This window comes from Salmo salar, chromosome ssa19 (genome assembly GCF_905237065.1).
Source record: "Salmo salar chromosome ssa19, Ssal_v3.1, whole genome shotgun sequence".
In the NCBI taxonomy this organism is placed as follows: Eukaryota; Metazoa; Chordata; class Actinopteri; order Salmoniformes; family Salmonidae; genus Salmo; species Salmo salar.
Genome location: NC_059460.1, coordinates 21,193,565 through 21,210,829, shown reverse-complemented (window position 1 = coordinate 21,210,829; position 17,265 = coordinate 21,193,565). Strand labels below are relative to the sequence as shown.

General features: G+C 39.7%; 1 protein-coding gene across 1 annotated transcript in view; it reads left to right on the top strand.

Moving 5' to 3' along the window:
• Window positions 1-17,265, top strand: part of LOC106578565 (cadherin-12) — a 250,360-nt gene that overhangs the window by 138,695 nt on the left and 94,400 nt on the right. Inside the window, exons 4-5 of the mRNA XM_014157554.2 lie at window positions 9,407-9,526; window positions 14,975-15,142. Of these exons, the coding sequence (XP_014013029.2) occupies window positions 9,407-9,526; window positions 14,975-15,142 (288 nt within the window). The remainder of the gene's footprint in view (window positions 1-9,406; window positions 9,527-14,974; window positions 15,143-17,265) is intronic.

Genomic DNA, 17,265 nt, shown 5'->3' with positions numbered 1-17,265 from the left:
TGAATTTCCAGCCTTGCTAGCAATCCCGTCTCAGGGTTCGTTGCTACCCCCTAGCCTGTTATGGCTAGGGGGCAGTATTTTCACGGCTGGATAAAAAAACGTACCCGATTTAATCTGGTTACCACTCCTACCCAGTAACTAGAATATGCATATACTTATTACATATGGATAGAAAACACCCTACAGTTTCTAAAACTGTTTGAATGGTGTCTGTGAGTATAACAGAACTCATTTGGCAGGCAAAAACCTGACAAGGTTTCAGGCAGGAAGTGGCCTGTCTGACAAGGTGTCGTTCTTCTTGTCTCTGTTTATTGAAGAGTGAGGATCTTAGCTGTCCCGTGACACTTCCTACGGCTGCCATAGGGTCTCAGAAGGCGGTAAAAAGCTGAACCGTGGCTTTGCAGGCTCTGGCTGAAAAAAAGTAGCGCGTTTGGGTAGTGGCTGGTTACAGTACTGTGAGACTCAGGCTCGTGCCCGCGTCGACCAAAAGCTTTGTTTACTTTCCTCTGTTTAGCTAAAAGGAAATTCCCGGTCGGAATATTATCGCTTTTTTACGAGAAAAATGGCATAAAAATGGATTTTAAACAGCGGTTGACATGCTTTGAAGTACGGTAATGGAATATTTCGATTTTTTTTGTCACGAATTGCGCCATGCGCACGACCCTGATTTACCATTTCAGATAGTGTCTGGGACGCACGAACAAAACGCCGCTATTCGGATATAACGATGAATTATTTTGGACCAAACCAACATTTGTTATTGAAGTAGCAGTCCTGGGAGTGCATTCTGACGAAGACAACAAAAGGTAATCAAACTTTTAGAATAGTAAACCTGATATTGGTGAGTGCTAAACTTGCCGGGTGTCTAAATAGCTAGCCCGTGATGCCTGGGCTATGTACTTAGAATATTGCAAAATGTGCTTTCACCAAAAAGCTATTTTAAAATCGGACATATCGAGTGCATAGAGGAGTTCTGTATCTATAATTCTTAAAATAATTGTTATGCTTTTTGTGAACGTTTATCGTGAGTAATTTAGTAAATTCTTAGTGAATTCGCCGGAAGTTTGCGGGGGGTATGCCAGTTCTGAACGTCACATGCTAATGTAAAAAGCAGTTTTTTGATATAAATATGAACTTGATTGAACAAAACATGCATGTATTGTATAACATAATGTCCTAGGGTTGTCATCTGATAAAGATCATCAAACGTTAGTGCTGCATTTAGCTGTCTTCTGGGTTTTTGTGACATTATATGCTAGCTTGAAAAATGGGTGTCTGATTATTTCTGGCTTGGTACTCTGCTGACATAATCTAATGTTTTGCTTTCGTTGTAAAGCCTTTTTGAAATCGGACAGTGTGGTTAGATAAAGGAGAGTCTTGTCTTTAAAATGCTGTGAAATAGTCATATGTTTGAAAAAATGAAGTTTTTGTATTTTTGAGGAATTTGTAATTCGCGCCACGCCTATCATTGGATATTGGAGCAGGTGTTCCGCTAGCGGAACGTCTAGATGTAAGAGGTTAAAGAAAAAATTAAGCAAACACGTTTGTGTCACATCTGCTCCTGCCACGCCCTCTAGTGCTCATCCGGTGATCTCCTTGACCTGCCGCCACTCCCCCAGTGCTCTCTCCCTCTCCCTCTGTGTGTGTGATTGTGTGGGCGGAGATAGGTGTGCTGGAGTCAGAGCAGATCCCCACCAGCTGCAATCTGTTCCATAATCAAGACCTCTACAAATACTCAGTCCTGCCACTTCCACACTGCCAGATCGTAATCTCTGCCCAGTCAGTCCATGATTCTAGCCGTTTGCTCCAGTTGCACCTGTTTTCCCTTGGCTGGATCTGTTTCCTCTCCACTACAGTTCTGCCTGCTCTGACTCTGGTCCCTGTCTCCAGTCCGACTTCTCGTCAGTCATGCTACTCTGTCCTGGATTCCCCACTCTACGCTCCCTCCGGACCTGCTTTCCCTGTCCCCACACCTCTCGCTTCAGCCTCAGCCTCCGCACCTGGTTTCCAGCAACCTGCCTGAGCTTTCCCTGGCCTGCACTCTATCTTCCCCCATGTTAAAAAAATACCTTGGTTACCTCAACCCAGTCTCCTTGTCTGAGTGTGCTCTGCGTGACAGTTTGGTGTTCGCCAAAAGGCATGTGGGAGAGTCCCCAAACATATGGAAGAATGGACTCTGGTCAGATGAGACTAAAATGAATCTTTTTGGCCATCAAGGAAAATGCAATGTCTGGCGCAAACCCAGCACCTCTTGTCACTCCGAGAACACCATCCCCACAGTGAAGCGTGGTGGTAGCATCATGTTGTGGGGATGTTTTTCATCGGCAGGGACTGGGAAACTGGTCATAATTGAAGGAATGATGGATGGCGCTAAAAACAGGGAAATTCCTAAGGGAAACCTGGTTCAGTCTTCCAGAGATTTGAGACTGGGACGAAGGTTCACCTTCCAGCAGGACAATGACCCTAAGCATACTGCTAAAGCAACACTCGAGTGGTTTAAGGGGAAACATTTAAATGTCTTGGAATGGCCTAGTCAAAGCCCAGACCTCAATCCAATTGAGAATCTGTGGTATGACTTAAAGATTGCTGTACACCAGCGGAACCCATCCAACTTGAAGGAGCTGTAGCAGTTTTGCCTTGAAGAATGGGCAAAAATCCCAGTGGCTTGATATGCCAAGCTTATAGAGACATACCCCAAGAGACTTGCAGCTGTAATTGCTGCAAAAGCTGGCTCTTCAAAGTATTGATTTTGGGGGGGATTATTTTTTTTTAATTATTATATATATATTTTACCTTTATTTAACTAGGCATGTCAGTTAAGAACAAATTCTTATCAGTGATGGCCTAGGAACAGTGGGTTAACTGCCTTGTTCAGGGGCAGAACAGTTACAGTTATGCATGCTCAAGTTCTGTTCTTTTGCCTTAGTTCTTGTTTGTTTCACAATAAAAAATATTTTGCGTCTTCAAAGTGGTAGGCATGTTGTGTAAATCAAATGATACAAACTACCCAAAAATCTATTTCTACCTCTCTGGGGTATGTGGGACGCTAGCGTCCCAACCGCGGAACCCTATTCAACAGCCAGTGAAATAGCAGGGTGGCAAATTCAAAACAACAAAAATCTCATAATTCAAATTTCTCAACTATACAACTATTATATCCCATTTAAAAGATACACTTCTCATTAATCCAACCACATTGTCCGATTTCAAAAAGGCTGTACGGCGAAAGCATAACATTAGATTATGTTAGGACAGCGCCAAGACAAGAAAAACCACACAGCCAATTTCCAAGCAAGGAGAGGCGTCACAAAAACCAGAAATACAGCTAAAATTAATCACTAACCTTTGATGGTCTTCATCAGATGGGACTCATAGGACTTCATGTTACACAATACATGTATGTTTTGCTCGATAAAGTTCATATTTATATTCAAAAACCCCATTTTACATTGGAGTGTAATGTTCAGAAATGTTTTGCCTCCCAAAACTTCCGGTGAATGAGCACATCAATATACAGAAATACTCATCATAAACGTTGATAAAATATTCAACAGTTACTCAATAATCTGAGTACAGCGCTCAGACAACAACAACAAGCAATACAGATACCCGCCATTTTGGAGTCAACTAAAATCAGAAATAGCATTATAAGTATTCACTTACCTTTGATGATCTTCATCAGAATGCACTCCCAGGAATCCCAGTTCGACAATAAATGTTTGTTTTGTTCGATAAAGTCCATAATTTATGTCCAAATACCTCCTTTTTGTTCTCGCGTTTAGTCCATCAATCCAAATGCAGGAAGTGCGCGCAAATGTCACGACGAAAAGTCAAAAAAAGTTAGTTTTACGTTCATAGAAACATGTCAAACGATGTTTACAATCCATCCATCCTTAGGGTCTTTTTTATCATAAATCTTCAATAATATTCCAAAAGGACAATAGCGTATTCATTACAGAGGAAAAAGAAGGAACGGCGTGCCTGTGTGACTGCGCAGTAAACAACTCATTGGCCTCAGGCAGTCCACTTGTTGAGTCAGCTCTTATTCTCTCCCCAGTCACAGTAGAAGCATGAAACAACATTCTAAAGACTGTTGACATCTAGTGGAAGCCTTAGGAAGTACAATATGAACCCTAAGTCACTATATACTGTATAGGCAATCACTTGAAAAACTACAAACCTCAGATTTCCACACTTCCTGGTTGGATTTTTCTCAGGTTTTTGCCTGCCATATGAGTTCTGTTATACTCACAGACATCATTCAAAGAATTTTAGAAACTTCAGAGTGTTTTCTATCCAAATCTACTAATAATATGCATATCCTACCTTCTGAGCCTGAGTATCAGGCAGTTTACTACGGGCATGCCTTTCATCCGGATGTCAAAATTCTGCCCCCTACCCTAGAGAAGTTAATTCCAGGGTGTAAGGCAACAAAATAGAAAAAATGCCAAGGGTGAATACTTTCGCAAGCCGCTGTACATTTTCCCTGACGCCCAAAAGTACTTGTTTCTCTTTGAATGCATAGCAGGACAGAAAATGGTCCAGTTCACATACTTATCAAGAGAACAACCCTCGTCATCCCTACTGCCTCTGATCTGGCAGTAGGGAGTGTAAATTGGAGTGTAAATTTAAAAAACATGAAACTCTGGTTGGCTTGATATTACTTTTGACACTTAAGAATATTTTAGCAATTATATTTACAAGCAAATAATTTTAGACTTTTACTCAAGTAGTATTTTACTGGGTTACTTTCACTTTTATTTGACTCATCTTCTATTAAGGTATTTTTACTTTTACTCAGGTATGACAATTGGGTACTTTTTCCACCACTGCTTTGCATCCCTCATTTACTCAAGAGTTTCCTTTATTTTGGCAGTTACCTGTACACTCCACACACAAACTGGGCTCTAAATCCGTATGGTCCCTTTCAAGCTGATCGAAAACATGGTTCATTCTACAACTCACTGCAGGGAAAAAGAGATGGAAGGCACTGAAGCAGACTTTAGTCTCTGTGTGTTGTGTGTGTTTTTTGAGAATTTAGGACCTGCCTGCGAAATAACTATTTCCTTTAAAGATGCAATATGTAACTTTTTGCGCAACCCAACCAAATTCACATACAAAATGTGTGTCATAGATCTGTCATTCTCATTGAAAGCAGTTTCAGTTTTGTACACCAGCTTTAAACAGCTGAAAATACAATATTTTGGCTTATTGAAAATACATTTCACAGCGGTTTAGATGGTACAAGGATTCTCTATACTATACATTGCTTGCTTTGTCACTAGGTGAACTATTCAAACGTTATTGCACCTTTAAACGAGGGATTGAGCATGCTTTAGAAATAATTATTATTTTCAGATTATTCTGCAGTCACTCTTGACAATTTAGCGACTTTGTCCTATATTTGGCGAATTCAACTACTTTTCAGGCTGCCTTTGGGGAGTTTTGACACAGAGGGTTTCTATGGTTTTGATAGCATTTAGCAACTTTTCCCACTCAGTTCTGATGCAAACAAGAGTGGGAGAAGCTGTCTGAGCAACAGAAATCACAGCAACAGCGCAGACACAGGCAGAGAAGAACAAGGGCAGGGGGTGTAAGGTGTCATGTAAAAATCTTCCCAGTGTGAAATAGTTCAAAATCGTTTTGATTGTGTTCTGATTGTGATGTCATGCTGCAAAATCTCTCCCAGCGTGAAAATGTTCCCAATTCAATAATTGCACGCGCAATATTCTCTTTATATGGATGGCTGAGCTCGTGCGGCTGTTTCTCTCACATCCCTCGAGCTCAAAAACTGTGCTTGTGGGCACACACATTTGCTTCATACATCTGCCAATCAATGGTGGGCAGGAGTATTGAAGATTGTATCAGAAGCTTGTTGAGACGTGAGATCAGCATATAAATACCAGGACTTGCGAGTCAAAGTGCTGAGGGTTGATGTGAGGAGAGATTATTTGCGATGCTAATGGTTAATCACAACTAGGCAGTTTGTGCTGGTTTATCAGAATGTGCTGTATTCATGTTTTTGCTTGTGTGTTTTAGTGATGCAATCCTTTAAGAAACATCTCTATTTCCATAAAGCTTTCAAATATGAGTGTTTGGTTTAAAATGTATTAATAATAGCTAAACAAATCTATGCACCACTTTTATCTTGGCTCATTCCAGTTCCTTAATATTCTTTGAAAATAACGTTTTCGATTGACAGTGCATATATATATATTTGTTTGTTTATTTGTTAGTTAGCTAGCTAGCTGTACAAACAAGTTAAAACTGCACGCCTCTGAGAACAAGCCATCTCAACCAGTTTACAGCTAATTATGCTCATTCGCTAGCTAAATCAAGGGCGAGGCGGTGTGAGAGAAAAATCTGCACGAGCACAGACATCCACACAAACGCACATGCAATTATTGACTGGGAACATTTTCACGATGTGAGTTTTTACAACATGACTTCACAATCACAACACCATCAGAACGATTGGGAACTATTTGACTCTTGGAAGATTTTTACATGACATGCGGATAAAGAGGGTGCAAAAACGCTATGTCGGGGACAGCAGCTGTGCCGTCATCGCAGCAACACGTGATTTAGCGACTTCTGGTGACAAATCAAGTAGCCAATAGCGGATGTCCCTGAATAATTGTTGGCAACACTGTCTGCAGTGTGTGTGATAAATGGTTAAATCGGGTGTTTATGGAGCGTGTGCCTGAGAAAAATAGGAATCACTGCTAATTACATTAATGAAATGAATGGAACTGATAGGCCTTCCTTAGGGAAATGGGGTGTGGATTCAAAACACCAATTAAAACTGTAGTTTTATTTTCAAAGAATATTAACCTCTCTAGGGCAGGCGGGACGAATTCGTCCCACCTACGTAACAGCCAGTTGAATCCTGTGGCGCGATTTTCAAATACCTTTAAAAATCCTATTACTTCAATTTCTCAAACATATGACTGTTTTACAGCCATTTAAAGACAAGACTCTCGTTAATCTAACCACACTGTCCGATTTCAAAAAGGCTTTACAACGAAAGCAAAACATTAGATTATGTCAGCAGAGTACCCAGCCAGAAATAATCAGACACCCATTTTTCAAGCTAGCATATAATGTCACAAAAACCCAGAAGACAGCTAAATGCAGCACTAACCTTTGATGATCTTCATCAGATGACAATCCTAGGACATTATGTTATACAATAAATGCATGTTTTGTTCAATCAAGTTCATATTTATATCAAAAACCAGCTTTTTACATTAGCATGTGACGTTCAGAACTAGCATACCCCCCGCAAACTTCCGGGGAATTTACTAACAATTTACTAAATTACTCACGATAAACGTTCACAAAAAGCATAACAATTATTTTAAGAATTATAGATACAGAACTCCTCTATGCACTCGATATGTCCAATTTTAAAATAGCTTTTTGGTGAAAGCACATTTTGCAATATTCTAAGTACATAGCCCAGCCATCACGGGCTAGCTATTTAGACACCCGGCAAGTTTAGCCTTCACCAAAATCAGATTTACTATTATAAAAGTTTGATTACCTTTTGTTGTCTTCGTCAGAATGCACTCCCAGGACTGCTACTTCAATAACAAATGTTGGTTTGGTCCAAAATAATCCATCGTTATATCCGAATAGCGGCGTTTTGTTCGTGCGTCCCAGACACTATCCGAAATGGTAAATCAGTGTCGCGCGCATGGCGCAATTCGTGACAAAAAAATTCAAAATATTCCATTACCGTACTTCGAAGCATGTCAACCGCTGTTTAAAATCAATTTTTATGCAATTTATCTCGTAAAAAAGCGATAATATTCCGACCGGGAATCTCCTTTTCGGCAAACAGAGGAAAAAACACAGACGGGGGCGGCCAGTGCACGCGCCTAAGCCCACAGTCCCTTGATCGGCCACTTGAGAAAGGCGATAATGTGTTTCAGCCTGGGGCTGGAATGACGACATTCAGGTTTTTCCCGGGCTCTGAGAGCCTATTGGAGCCGTGGGAAGTGTCACGTTACCGCAGAGATCCTTTGTAATTGAATGAGATTTCAAAGAAAGACAATAAATTGTCAGACAGGCCACTTCCTGTAAAGGAATCTCTCAGGTTTTGACCTGCCATTTGAGTTCTGTTATACTCACAGACACCATTCAAACAGTTTTAGAAACTTTGGAGTGTTTTCTATCCAAAGCCAATAATAATTATATGCATATTCTAGTTACTGGGCAGGAGTAGTAACCAGATTAAATCGGGTACGTTTTTTATCCAGCCGTGTCAATACTGCCCCCTAGCCCTAACAGGTTAAGGAACTGGAATGAGCCAAGTTAAAAAGTGGTGCATAGATTTGTTTATCTATTACTAATACATTTTAAACCAAGCACTCGTATTTGAAAGCTTTATGGAAATAGAAGTGTTTCTTAAAGGATTGCATCACTAAAACGTACAAGCAAAAAAATGAATACAGCACAGGCTGATAAACCAGCACAAACTGCCTAGTTGTAAATGAGTGATTAACCATTAGCATTGGCATAGCAGTAATAGAGCGTGTAGAGCATCTCAGCTACATTCTACCCGGATGGGTGGTGCAGGGCTTAATCTCTCTCACCTAATGTTTTAATACAATTGTTACCATCTGTTCACAGCGCAAAGCCTATTTAATAAAGGCTTGTTACAGCCAACTAAAAGATTAGCATGTGTCAATGGCCATTTGTGCATGTAGCTTCTCTTGGATGTCCACCAAGCAGACTGTACAGTCCCAGCCTGTACATATGGGATAAAACAGAGAAATCTCATTTGGCCACAGGCTTGGTTTAATTGAGCTTATAGATACAATAATTGGATTTGATGGTAGGTTTACATGCTTGTGTGGAGACAGTGGATAATTGCAATTGGTGTTTTAGATTGAAGCTTCAGTAATTACAGAGGATGAGCCCATACTTCTATAACCAGTAATTACTCTGTTCCTGGTACAGCAGGAAGTTTGGATGGCTGCCATTCTGTTTCCTATTCCTGCTGTGCATGACTCTTTGTTTCCATAATGGAGGCAATGTCTAATGAATGCGTGTCTGAGCAGCCATTTTACCCCTGATGTATGTTTCGGCTAAGCATCCACTTAGCTGCAAATGTATATTTCACATAGTGAGTAATTCAACGTTCCAATGCCCCACACTCATCTTCTATCATATCCTCTTCACACTTTAGTCTAAGTGACTCTGTCCCAAATGGTTCCCTATTCGCTACATAGTGCACTACTTTTGACCTGAGCCTGGCTCAAAAGTAGTGCACTTTAAAGGGAATGAGAGTGCCATTTGGGAGGCATACATGGTGGCACGAGCTACTAAACTGGATGAAAACTATTCCATAAAAAATGCTCCAATCTCAATGTTATAAATGTATGTGTATGTTTTACAGGGACCTATGTCATGCAGGTGACAGCCACAGATGCAGATGACCCTACCTATGGAAACAGTGCCAGGGTGGTCTACAGCATCCTCCATGGCCAGCCATACTTCTCTGTTGATCCCAAGACAGGTAAATAAGATAGGCAACGTCAGTCAGAAATGGGTCTAATTTGGTACTTGTTGTTACTGTTTACATAATTGTATATGCCATTTAAAGGACACTTTTATCCAAAGCAACTTACAGTTTTTATGAACATGTGGTCCTGGGAAGCACCGTGAAACAACTGAGCCACGTAGGACCCATATGTTGGTCGATGTTGAATGCTGTTTTGTTTGGGATTGTGTTACTATTATCCAGCTTTGTGTGAAATGACAAAAAGGCATGGTAATTATCTGTCAAAATAAATAAATAGCTTACTTCTCCAAAAAAATAATGAGTTTCCAAATGCTCTAATAATCTAATAGGTGGGCGTATATTCTAACTTCTATATTCTAACTGAAAATTAGTATTGACAAAGTGTTGTCTTGAATTTAATTATACATTATTGATCTGATTATATAAATGAGTGAGATATCTTGATTTGATTACATTGTAGCTGGCCAGGGCAATGGATTAGAAACAGTGGCACGTTAAAGTTCCTTAAGTTCCTTTATGGTGGACCACATTTCCATCCACAGTTTTTAAAGTCACACTATAAAAAAAAACAAGACCGCTGTGATGGAAACAGGACGTTTTGGTGCAACTATAAATGTCAACAGTTAATCTGTTCGTTTGACATGGTGGGATCTTTTTGTATCTGTAAAATGAATGTGTGAAATGGCGGTTGAAGCGCCTTTATGCTCCATTATTGATATGATAACCATCATATCGAAGTAAACTTGTAGTCACGCGATGATATGGTGTATGGTCCTCCCACTACGAAACAATGCCATTTATTAGGTTACAGATCAAATAAATTATGATGAACTTCACATGGTGGTGAAAGTGCATAGTGATCTTGATGCTCCTTTCCAATAAATATTGAGGGTCTTATTCTGGTGACATGATGATCAATGCAAGACTGCCATTTGACCCCCCAAAATATTCTCGCTCTTATCCATAATAATCTCATCATGCACACTAGCCTATCTGCAGCCAACCTGGTCTCGTAAAGTAGAGGTAACATAGTAAATATAAATCCTGGACATTCAAATTAGTATGATATGTTACATTTGGTATGGTTACTTAATGCGGGGTGGGTGGATGTATAAGGTGAATATCTAGCAACCCAAAGGTTGCAAGTTCCAATCTCATCATGGACTACTTTAGCATGTTAGCTAATTAGCAACTTTTCAACTACTTTTTAGCTACTTTGAAACTACTTAGCATGTTAACTAACCCTAACCCTTTTAGCTAACCCTTCCCCTAACCCTAACATTAATCATTTTAGCTAACCCTAACCCTTTCACCTAACTCCTAAACTTAACCATAACCCCTAGCCTAGTTAACGTTAGCCAGCTAGCTAATATTAGCCACCTAGCTAGAATTCGTAACATATCATACGTATTTGCATATTCATCATATTGTCATGGGCGTCGTAAGGATTGGACCAAGGCGCAGCAGGTAAAGTGCTCATCTTCTTAATTTATTTAAAGAAAAAACTTAAACAAAATAAACAAACGACGAAAACAGTTCCATAAGGCTCCCAGGCTATACAGAAAATAACCACCCACAAAACATAAGTGAAACAAACCTCAACTAAATACGGCCTCCAATTAGAGGCAACGACAACCAGCTCCCTCTAATTGGAGGTCCTACCAAAAACCCAACATAGAAATAGAAAACTAGATTTAAACATAGAAATAGAAAATGTATAACCTAAATCAAAAACACCGAAACACACAAAACAAACACCCCCTGCCACGCCTTGACCAAATTACAATGACAAATAACCCCTTTTACTGGTCAGGACGTGACAGTACCCCCCCCCAAAAGGTGCAGACCCCGAATGCACCTCAAAAACAAAACCCCACAAAAACAACCCCAAACTTAAAGGGAGGGAAGGGAGGGTGGCCACCGTCAACGATGGTCCCTGTGCTACACCCCCCCCCTTCCCAATCCTCCCACTACGGAGGTGGCTCTGGCTCTGGGCGTAGCTCCCGTTCAGAAGACTCTAGGCTGGGGAGCGTCGCTGGAGACTCCTGGCTGAGGGGCGTCGCTGGAGACTCCTGGCTGAGGGGCGTCGCTGGAGACTCCGGGCTGAGGGGCGTCGCTGGAGACTCCGGGCTGAGGGGCGTCGCTGGAGGCTCCGGGCTGGGGGGCGTCGCTGATTGTGTTAGAACAGTTCAAAAATTATGTGTCTGACCAGGTTGCTACATACATGAATGAACGTAAAGTTAAGTCTCCAAGTGATGCAGCAGTCCTTGCAGATGAGTACAGGCTAACACATAAAAGCAATTTTGAGTCAAACAGTGACATGTACCATAAAAATAACTTTACTTCCAGGATTAGTAGGTCAAATTTTTCTGGAGCTTCTTTCCAAAGGCCTCAACAGAAGTTTGGGTCTGGAGAACTTAAAGCACCAGTTAAAGTATTTTTTTGGTGAAATAGTAGTAGTGGTAGTGCTAGTGGTAGTGACTGCAATAGTAATGGTAGTGGCTTGGCATCTATGACCGTGCCAAAGGATCAGCACCTCTCCGACCCTGCACACTCCAGTTGTCATGTGTGTCCGGGAGCCAGCCTGTGCCAGTGAACATCAATCTTATAATAGACAGCTAACTATCGAGAACCCTACAACCCTCTTACCGTATGTATTTGATGTAGCCTAATGGTCGATACAGTTTTTACTTCTAATCAGTGTGTTCAAAGGTCTAATTGTTTGTGTTAGAATTTAGATTTGTATTATGTCTTTTGAAAGCAAGTAAAGAAAATGAATGTGTCACAGAAAAGGGAGGGAAAAAATAAAAGGAAATCATGATAACCATTGCCAACGTGATATCAGAGGAAGAAAGGGAATGGGGAGAATCTATCGCAGATTATGCCTTTCCACCCTGGAGAATATACAAAACACACACTGTGACTGTATTTCAAACCTGATGGCGAAAACATCCAACTGTTAAAACAAATGTTTCCCACGCTGAGCCTGCCACTACATACATCAACGCAGCTGAACAAACAAGCAGGAGAGAGAGAAAAAAGAAAGGGGAAAGTGGGGGAGGGAATCACATGCCTTAATCACCATGCACTTCACAGCATCATCCCGCCGTTAGAGCCGGCATTCAAAAAGATGAGAAGAATGTCAAAAAACAACATCCTTTGTTGCACTCACAGAAGACAGGATTTGAGGATCAAATGTGAAATCCATCCTATTCATATTACGAATGGGGGAATAAGAGAATAAGAAATGTACATCTTGCCACATTTTTATCCCTTCTATCACGCTGACATCCTCCTAGCTGACCTGGCCATTACTCGGCTGTATTTCCTCTGATGTCAAGGTCCCTCAGACCCTCTGGGGAATCATTATAAAGCCTCACTTAGTTCAGTATTGAATGTCAAGTGTCTCCACTTGGTCAAATGACCTCTATTTCTATATATCACAGCCTTGACTTCAGGCACATTAAAGCACCTCTAAGTATAGGCTCTTTCTAATGGGGCTGCAACACTGTAAAAAGTAATGTTGCCTTTATTTGTCTCAGCTCATTTTCCAAAGTCAACTGAAAAATACAGAAAAAATATTTTTAAACAAAAACGTGTTATCCTACAACCTTCAATGACTTGTTGCGTAAACTTCACACTTTTAGACAAATCAATGTGATTCAACTTGTTTTTTTGTTGTGCTGACAAAGCTACACTGTTAGCAATTGCTATAGATTTTATGATACAGATAATTGTATGGTAAATAAGTACTGTTTTGCTGTATATTTGCTGTCAATCGCAATATACTGTATTACCATTTTGCTGTATATTTACTGTCAATCGCGATGTACTTGGTTACTTTTTGGACCGTCCTGTAAATTATCTTAATATGCCTCACTTGCAATTACAGTTATTATTATAGGATATTTCAGATGTGCTTACGGCACACACTGTTCAATTTTTTATTTTTATTTTAAATAACTTCACCGGCTACGTAGTTGCGATAAAAATACAGCAAATATGCAACTAATATTGTATTTTTACAGTTGAACTGTATTTTCAAAAGTAAATTTAAAAAAACATACTGTATTTTTACTGTCAAATTAAGTTGTTATTGCTGTAAAATGTCAGTAGGGATGGTGGGACTCAACAGGCAGTTATTGTAATTGTACAGGATACATATTACAGTAAAGTCTTGTAAAATTATATACTGTGAGTACATTTTACACTCAACATCATGGGAATTGAACTTACAACCTCCTGGGATTTTAACCTCTAATCTTCTGGTTGCCAGCAACTAGAATGCCACCAGGTCTGTTTAGCTGACAGAGATTGGCCTGACAGATTTATTGTCAATAATACATTTCTGCACTTTGCAAAAAAAATGTGCTCAGAATCAAGTGAATAATTGTCAGATTCTGACAACACCAACTTAAAAATAGCAGTGCTCAGGGACAATTGACGTAAAGTTTGCATAATCTCCCTGGAGATTTTAACTTGAAACCTCTTGGTCACGAGTGCATCAATGTTTTTGCAGTGCCTCCAGGTGCATATTTATTACCAAGAACATGCTGTATGTCCACACACTCTCTAAAAAAGGGTACAGTTAGAATACAGTGTTGTTCCCTGGTGTACAAAAGGGTCAAATTTACACATAAGGTACCTTCAGAGGTACACATATGAGCTTGCATGGTTCTGCTCGGTACCAAATCTGTAGGTATGACAGATTGGCCACAGATGTACAACACTGTACCCTAATCCTACTCTGATTTAGCGAGTGAGTGGATACATGTTTTCAGTAACAAATATGTACCTGGTGGCACTGCAGAAACATCAATGCACTCCTGACCAAGAGATTGCAAGTTGAAATCCCAAGAATTTATGCAAACTTCACATCCAGTGTCCCTGAGCACTGCTATATGTTGTTGTGGTCAGATAATTGGTCAAAGACCTGGTGGTGTAGAAGGAAGTTTAGTTAATTTTCAACCAAGAGTTTCTGAGGTCAAATCCCAGATAAGGTTGAGTCGCAAGTGTGCTCATAGTAAGAACTTTACAAGAATGTTACTTTTGACTAAAAGTATCAAGTTCACTCAACAAGTGATTACATCCAAATGTGTCAGTTTTACTTACTTTACTAGGTTGAAATAACTTTAGATTGGACTTGACATTTTAAGACGGCAGGGTAACAAACTTGTTTCGGTTGACTCAACAAATTTGTATTTACAGTGTACTAGACAGGTAACTTCTACATTTTAACTATCTAGCAAAAAAAGAGGGCATCAAAAAGGACTCATCATACAGCAACCATCAGCCATCCTTCAAAACACATGTTAACCCTCACCTTGTCCCTTCTCTATTATCTTGCATCCACCCATCTTCTATTTGGACTGCACAACTTATGAGCATAATAGTGCCTAGATGTCATTTTGACGTGTTCTAAAGATACCATGTTGCCATTAGGTATAATAAGGACGGCCTTGCCGAACATGGACCGCGAGGTGAAGGAGCAGTACCAGGTACTTATCCAGGCCAAGGATATGGGAGGTCAGCTGGGAGGTCTGGCTGGGACCACTACCATCAACATCACCCTCAGTGACGTCAATGACAACCCACCAAGGTTTTCCAAAAGTAAGTGAGAGAGGGAGGGGGGTGCTGTTCTGTGTATGAAGTTTACTTTAAAGTTCCATTTAGACATCTGTTAAAAAAGCATGTTGATAATATCGGTTTTAATATTCCTGTTTAATTTTTTTATTGTATAATTGGTTATATTGCTGATTCCTACAGGGCAGATATCTATGTTCTTTCCATGTCTTATATATTATGTATTATTTACTGGTAGCCTAGTACCTTTCCACGTAAACAGACTTAGGTATTTATCTTCCATTAGTTTTCACTTGCATTGTTGTTCAACTCAAGTGGGAGCTGATGCCTGTAATAAAATAGCTGGAATTATTTACTTTAAGCCAGCAAACAAATAAATTAAATGAAATAGTTAATTAATGCAAAAAGTAAGATTTTGCTATTCATTCATTTATTGACCTATGAAAGTCAGCATATTTGAACAACATGGATCAATGCAACAACTGTGAATATGCATATTTATGAATATTGCCTTTATACATATATTTAAGATCACTCTCCAAAACCCTGTAACTGAATATGAAAGGTTAAGTGAATACTGCAAACATGCAATTGTGACTGAGTATGCTGCTCTGGGGCCTCATTTATAAACGTTGCATAGGCACAAAAAATGACGCCACTTTCTAAGCAAACTTTGGGATTTATAAAAAAACTAACTTGACGGGAGACTATGCGGTCTTCCACGGACACTGACCCATACATACGCACATAAACTGGAGTAATGACAAACTGTGAGTCTGATGGCGGAAGGATGAAACACTTTGAAATTGATACCATTGTGTAAAATAAATCGAAATATATGAAGAGTTCCCTGGAGTGCACACAACAACAAACACACAAACATGATTTAGGATAATAAATACAAACGGAAATGTGGTTTGCAACAAAAAAACACTCAACTATGTTGTCCAGTTTAATCGAGAGTCATATTTAATTGGATCTGTAATTATTAAACAATACTTGCATGTTATGAAATGTATTCTCATAAATAATAAGGTGAATAGTAGGACAAATTACGTTTAACCTCTCTAGGGAAGGTGGGACGAAATCGTCCCACCTACGTAACAGCCAGTGGAATCCTGTGGCGCGTTATTCAAATACCTTAGAAATGCTATTACTTCAATTTCTCAAACATATGACTATTTTACACCATTTTAAAGACAAGACTCTCGTTAATCTAACCACACTGTCCGATTTCAAAAAGGCTTTACAGAAAAAGGCTTTACAGAAATAATCAGACACCCATTTTTCAAGCTAGCAAATAATGTCAAATAAACCCAAACCACAGCTAAATGCAGCACTAACCTTTGATGATCTTCATCAGATGACACACCTAGGACATTATGTTATACAATACATGCATGTTTTGTTCAATCAAGTTCATATTTATATCAAAAAACAGCTTTTTACATTAGCATGTGACGTTCAGAACTAGCATACCCCCCGCAAACTTCCGGTGAGTTTACTAAAAATGTACTAAATTACTCACGATAAACGTTCACAAAAAGCATAACAATTATTTTAAGAATTATAGATACAGAACTCCTCTATGCACTCGATATGTCCGATTTTAAAATAGCTTTTCGGTGAAACCACATTTTGCAAAATTCTAAGTAGATAGCCCGGCATCACAGGGCTAGCTATTTAGACACCCACCAAGTTTAGCCCTCATCAAAGTCAGATTTACTATAAGAAAAATGTTATTACCTTTGCTGTTCTTCGTCAGAATGCACTCCCAGGACTTCTACTTCAATAACAAATGTTGGTTTGGTTCAAAATAATCCATAGTTATGTTCAAATGTCCTCTGTTTTGTTCGTGCGTTCAAGACACTATCCGAAGTGTAAAGAAGGGCACGACGCGTTTCGTGACAAAAAAATTCTAAATATTCCATTCCCGACTTCGAAGCATGTCAACCGCTGTTTAAAATCATTTTTCTCGTAAAAAAGCGATAATATTCCGACCGGGAAAGCGTGTTTACGTTCAAAGAGAGAGAAAATAAAAACACGGGGTCACCTCGTGCACGCGCCTCAGTCTCATTGTCCTCTGATAGACCACTTACCAAAGGCGCTAATGTTTTTCAGCCAGGGGCTGAAATTACATCATTCAGCTT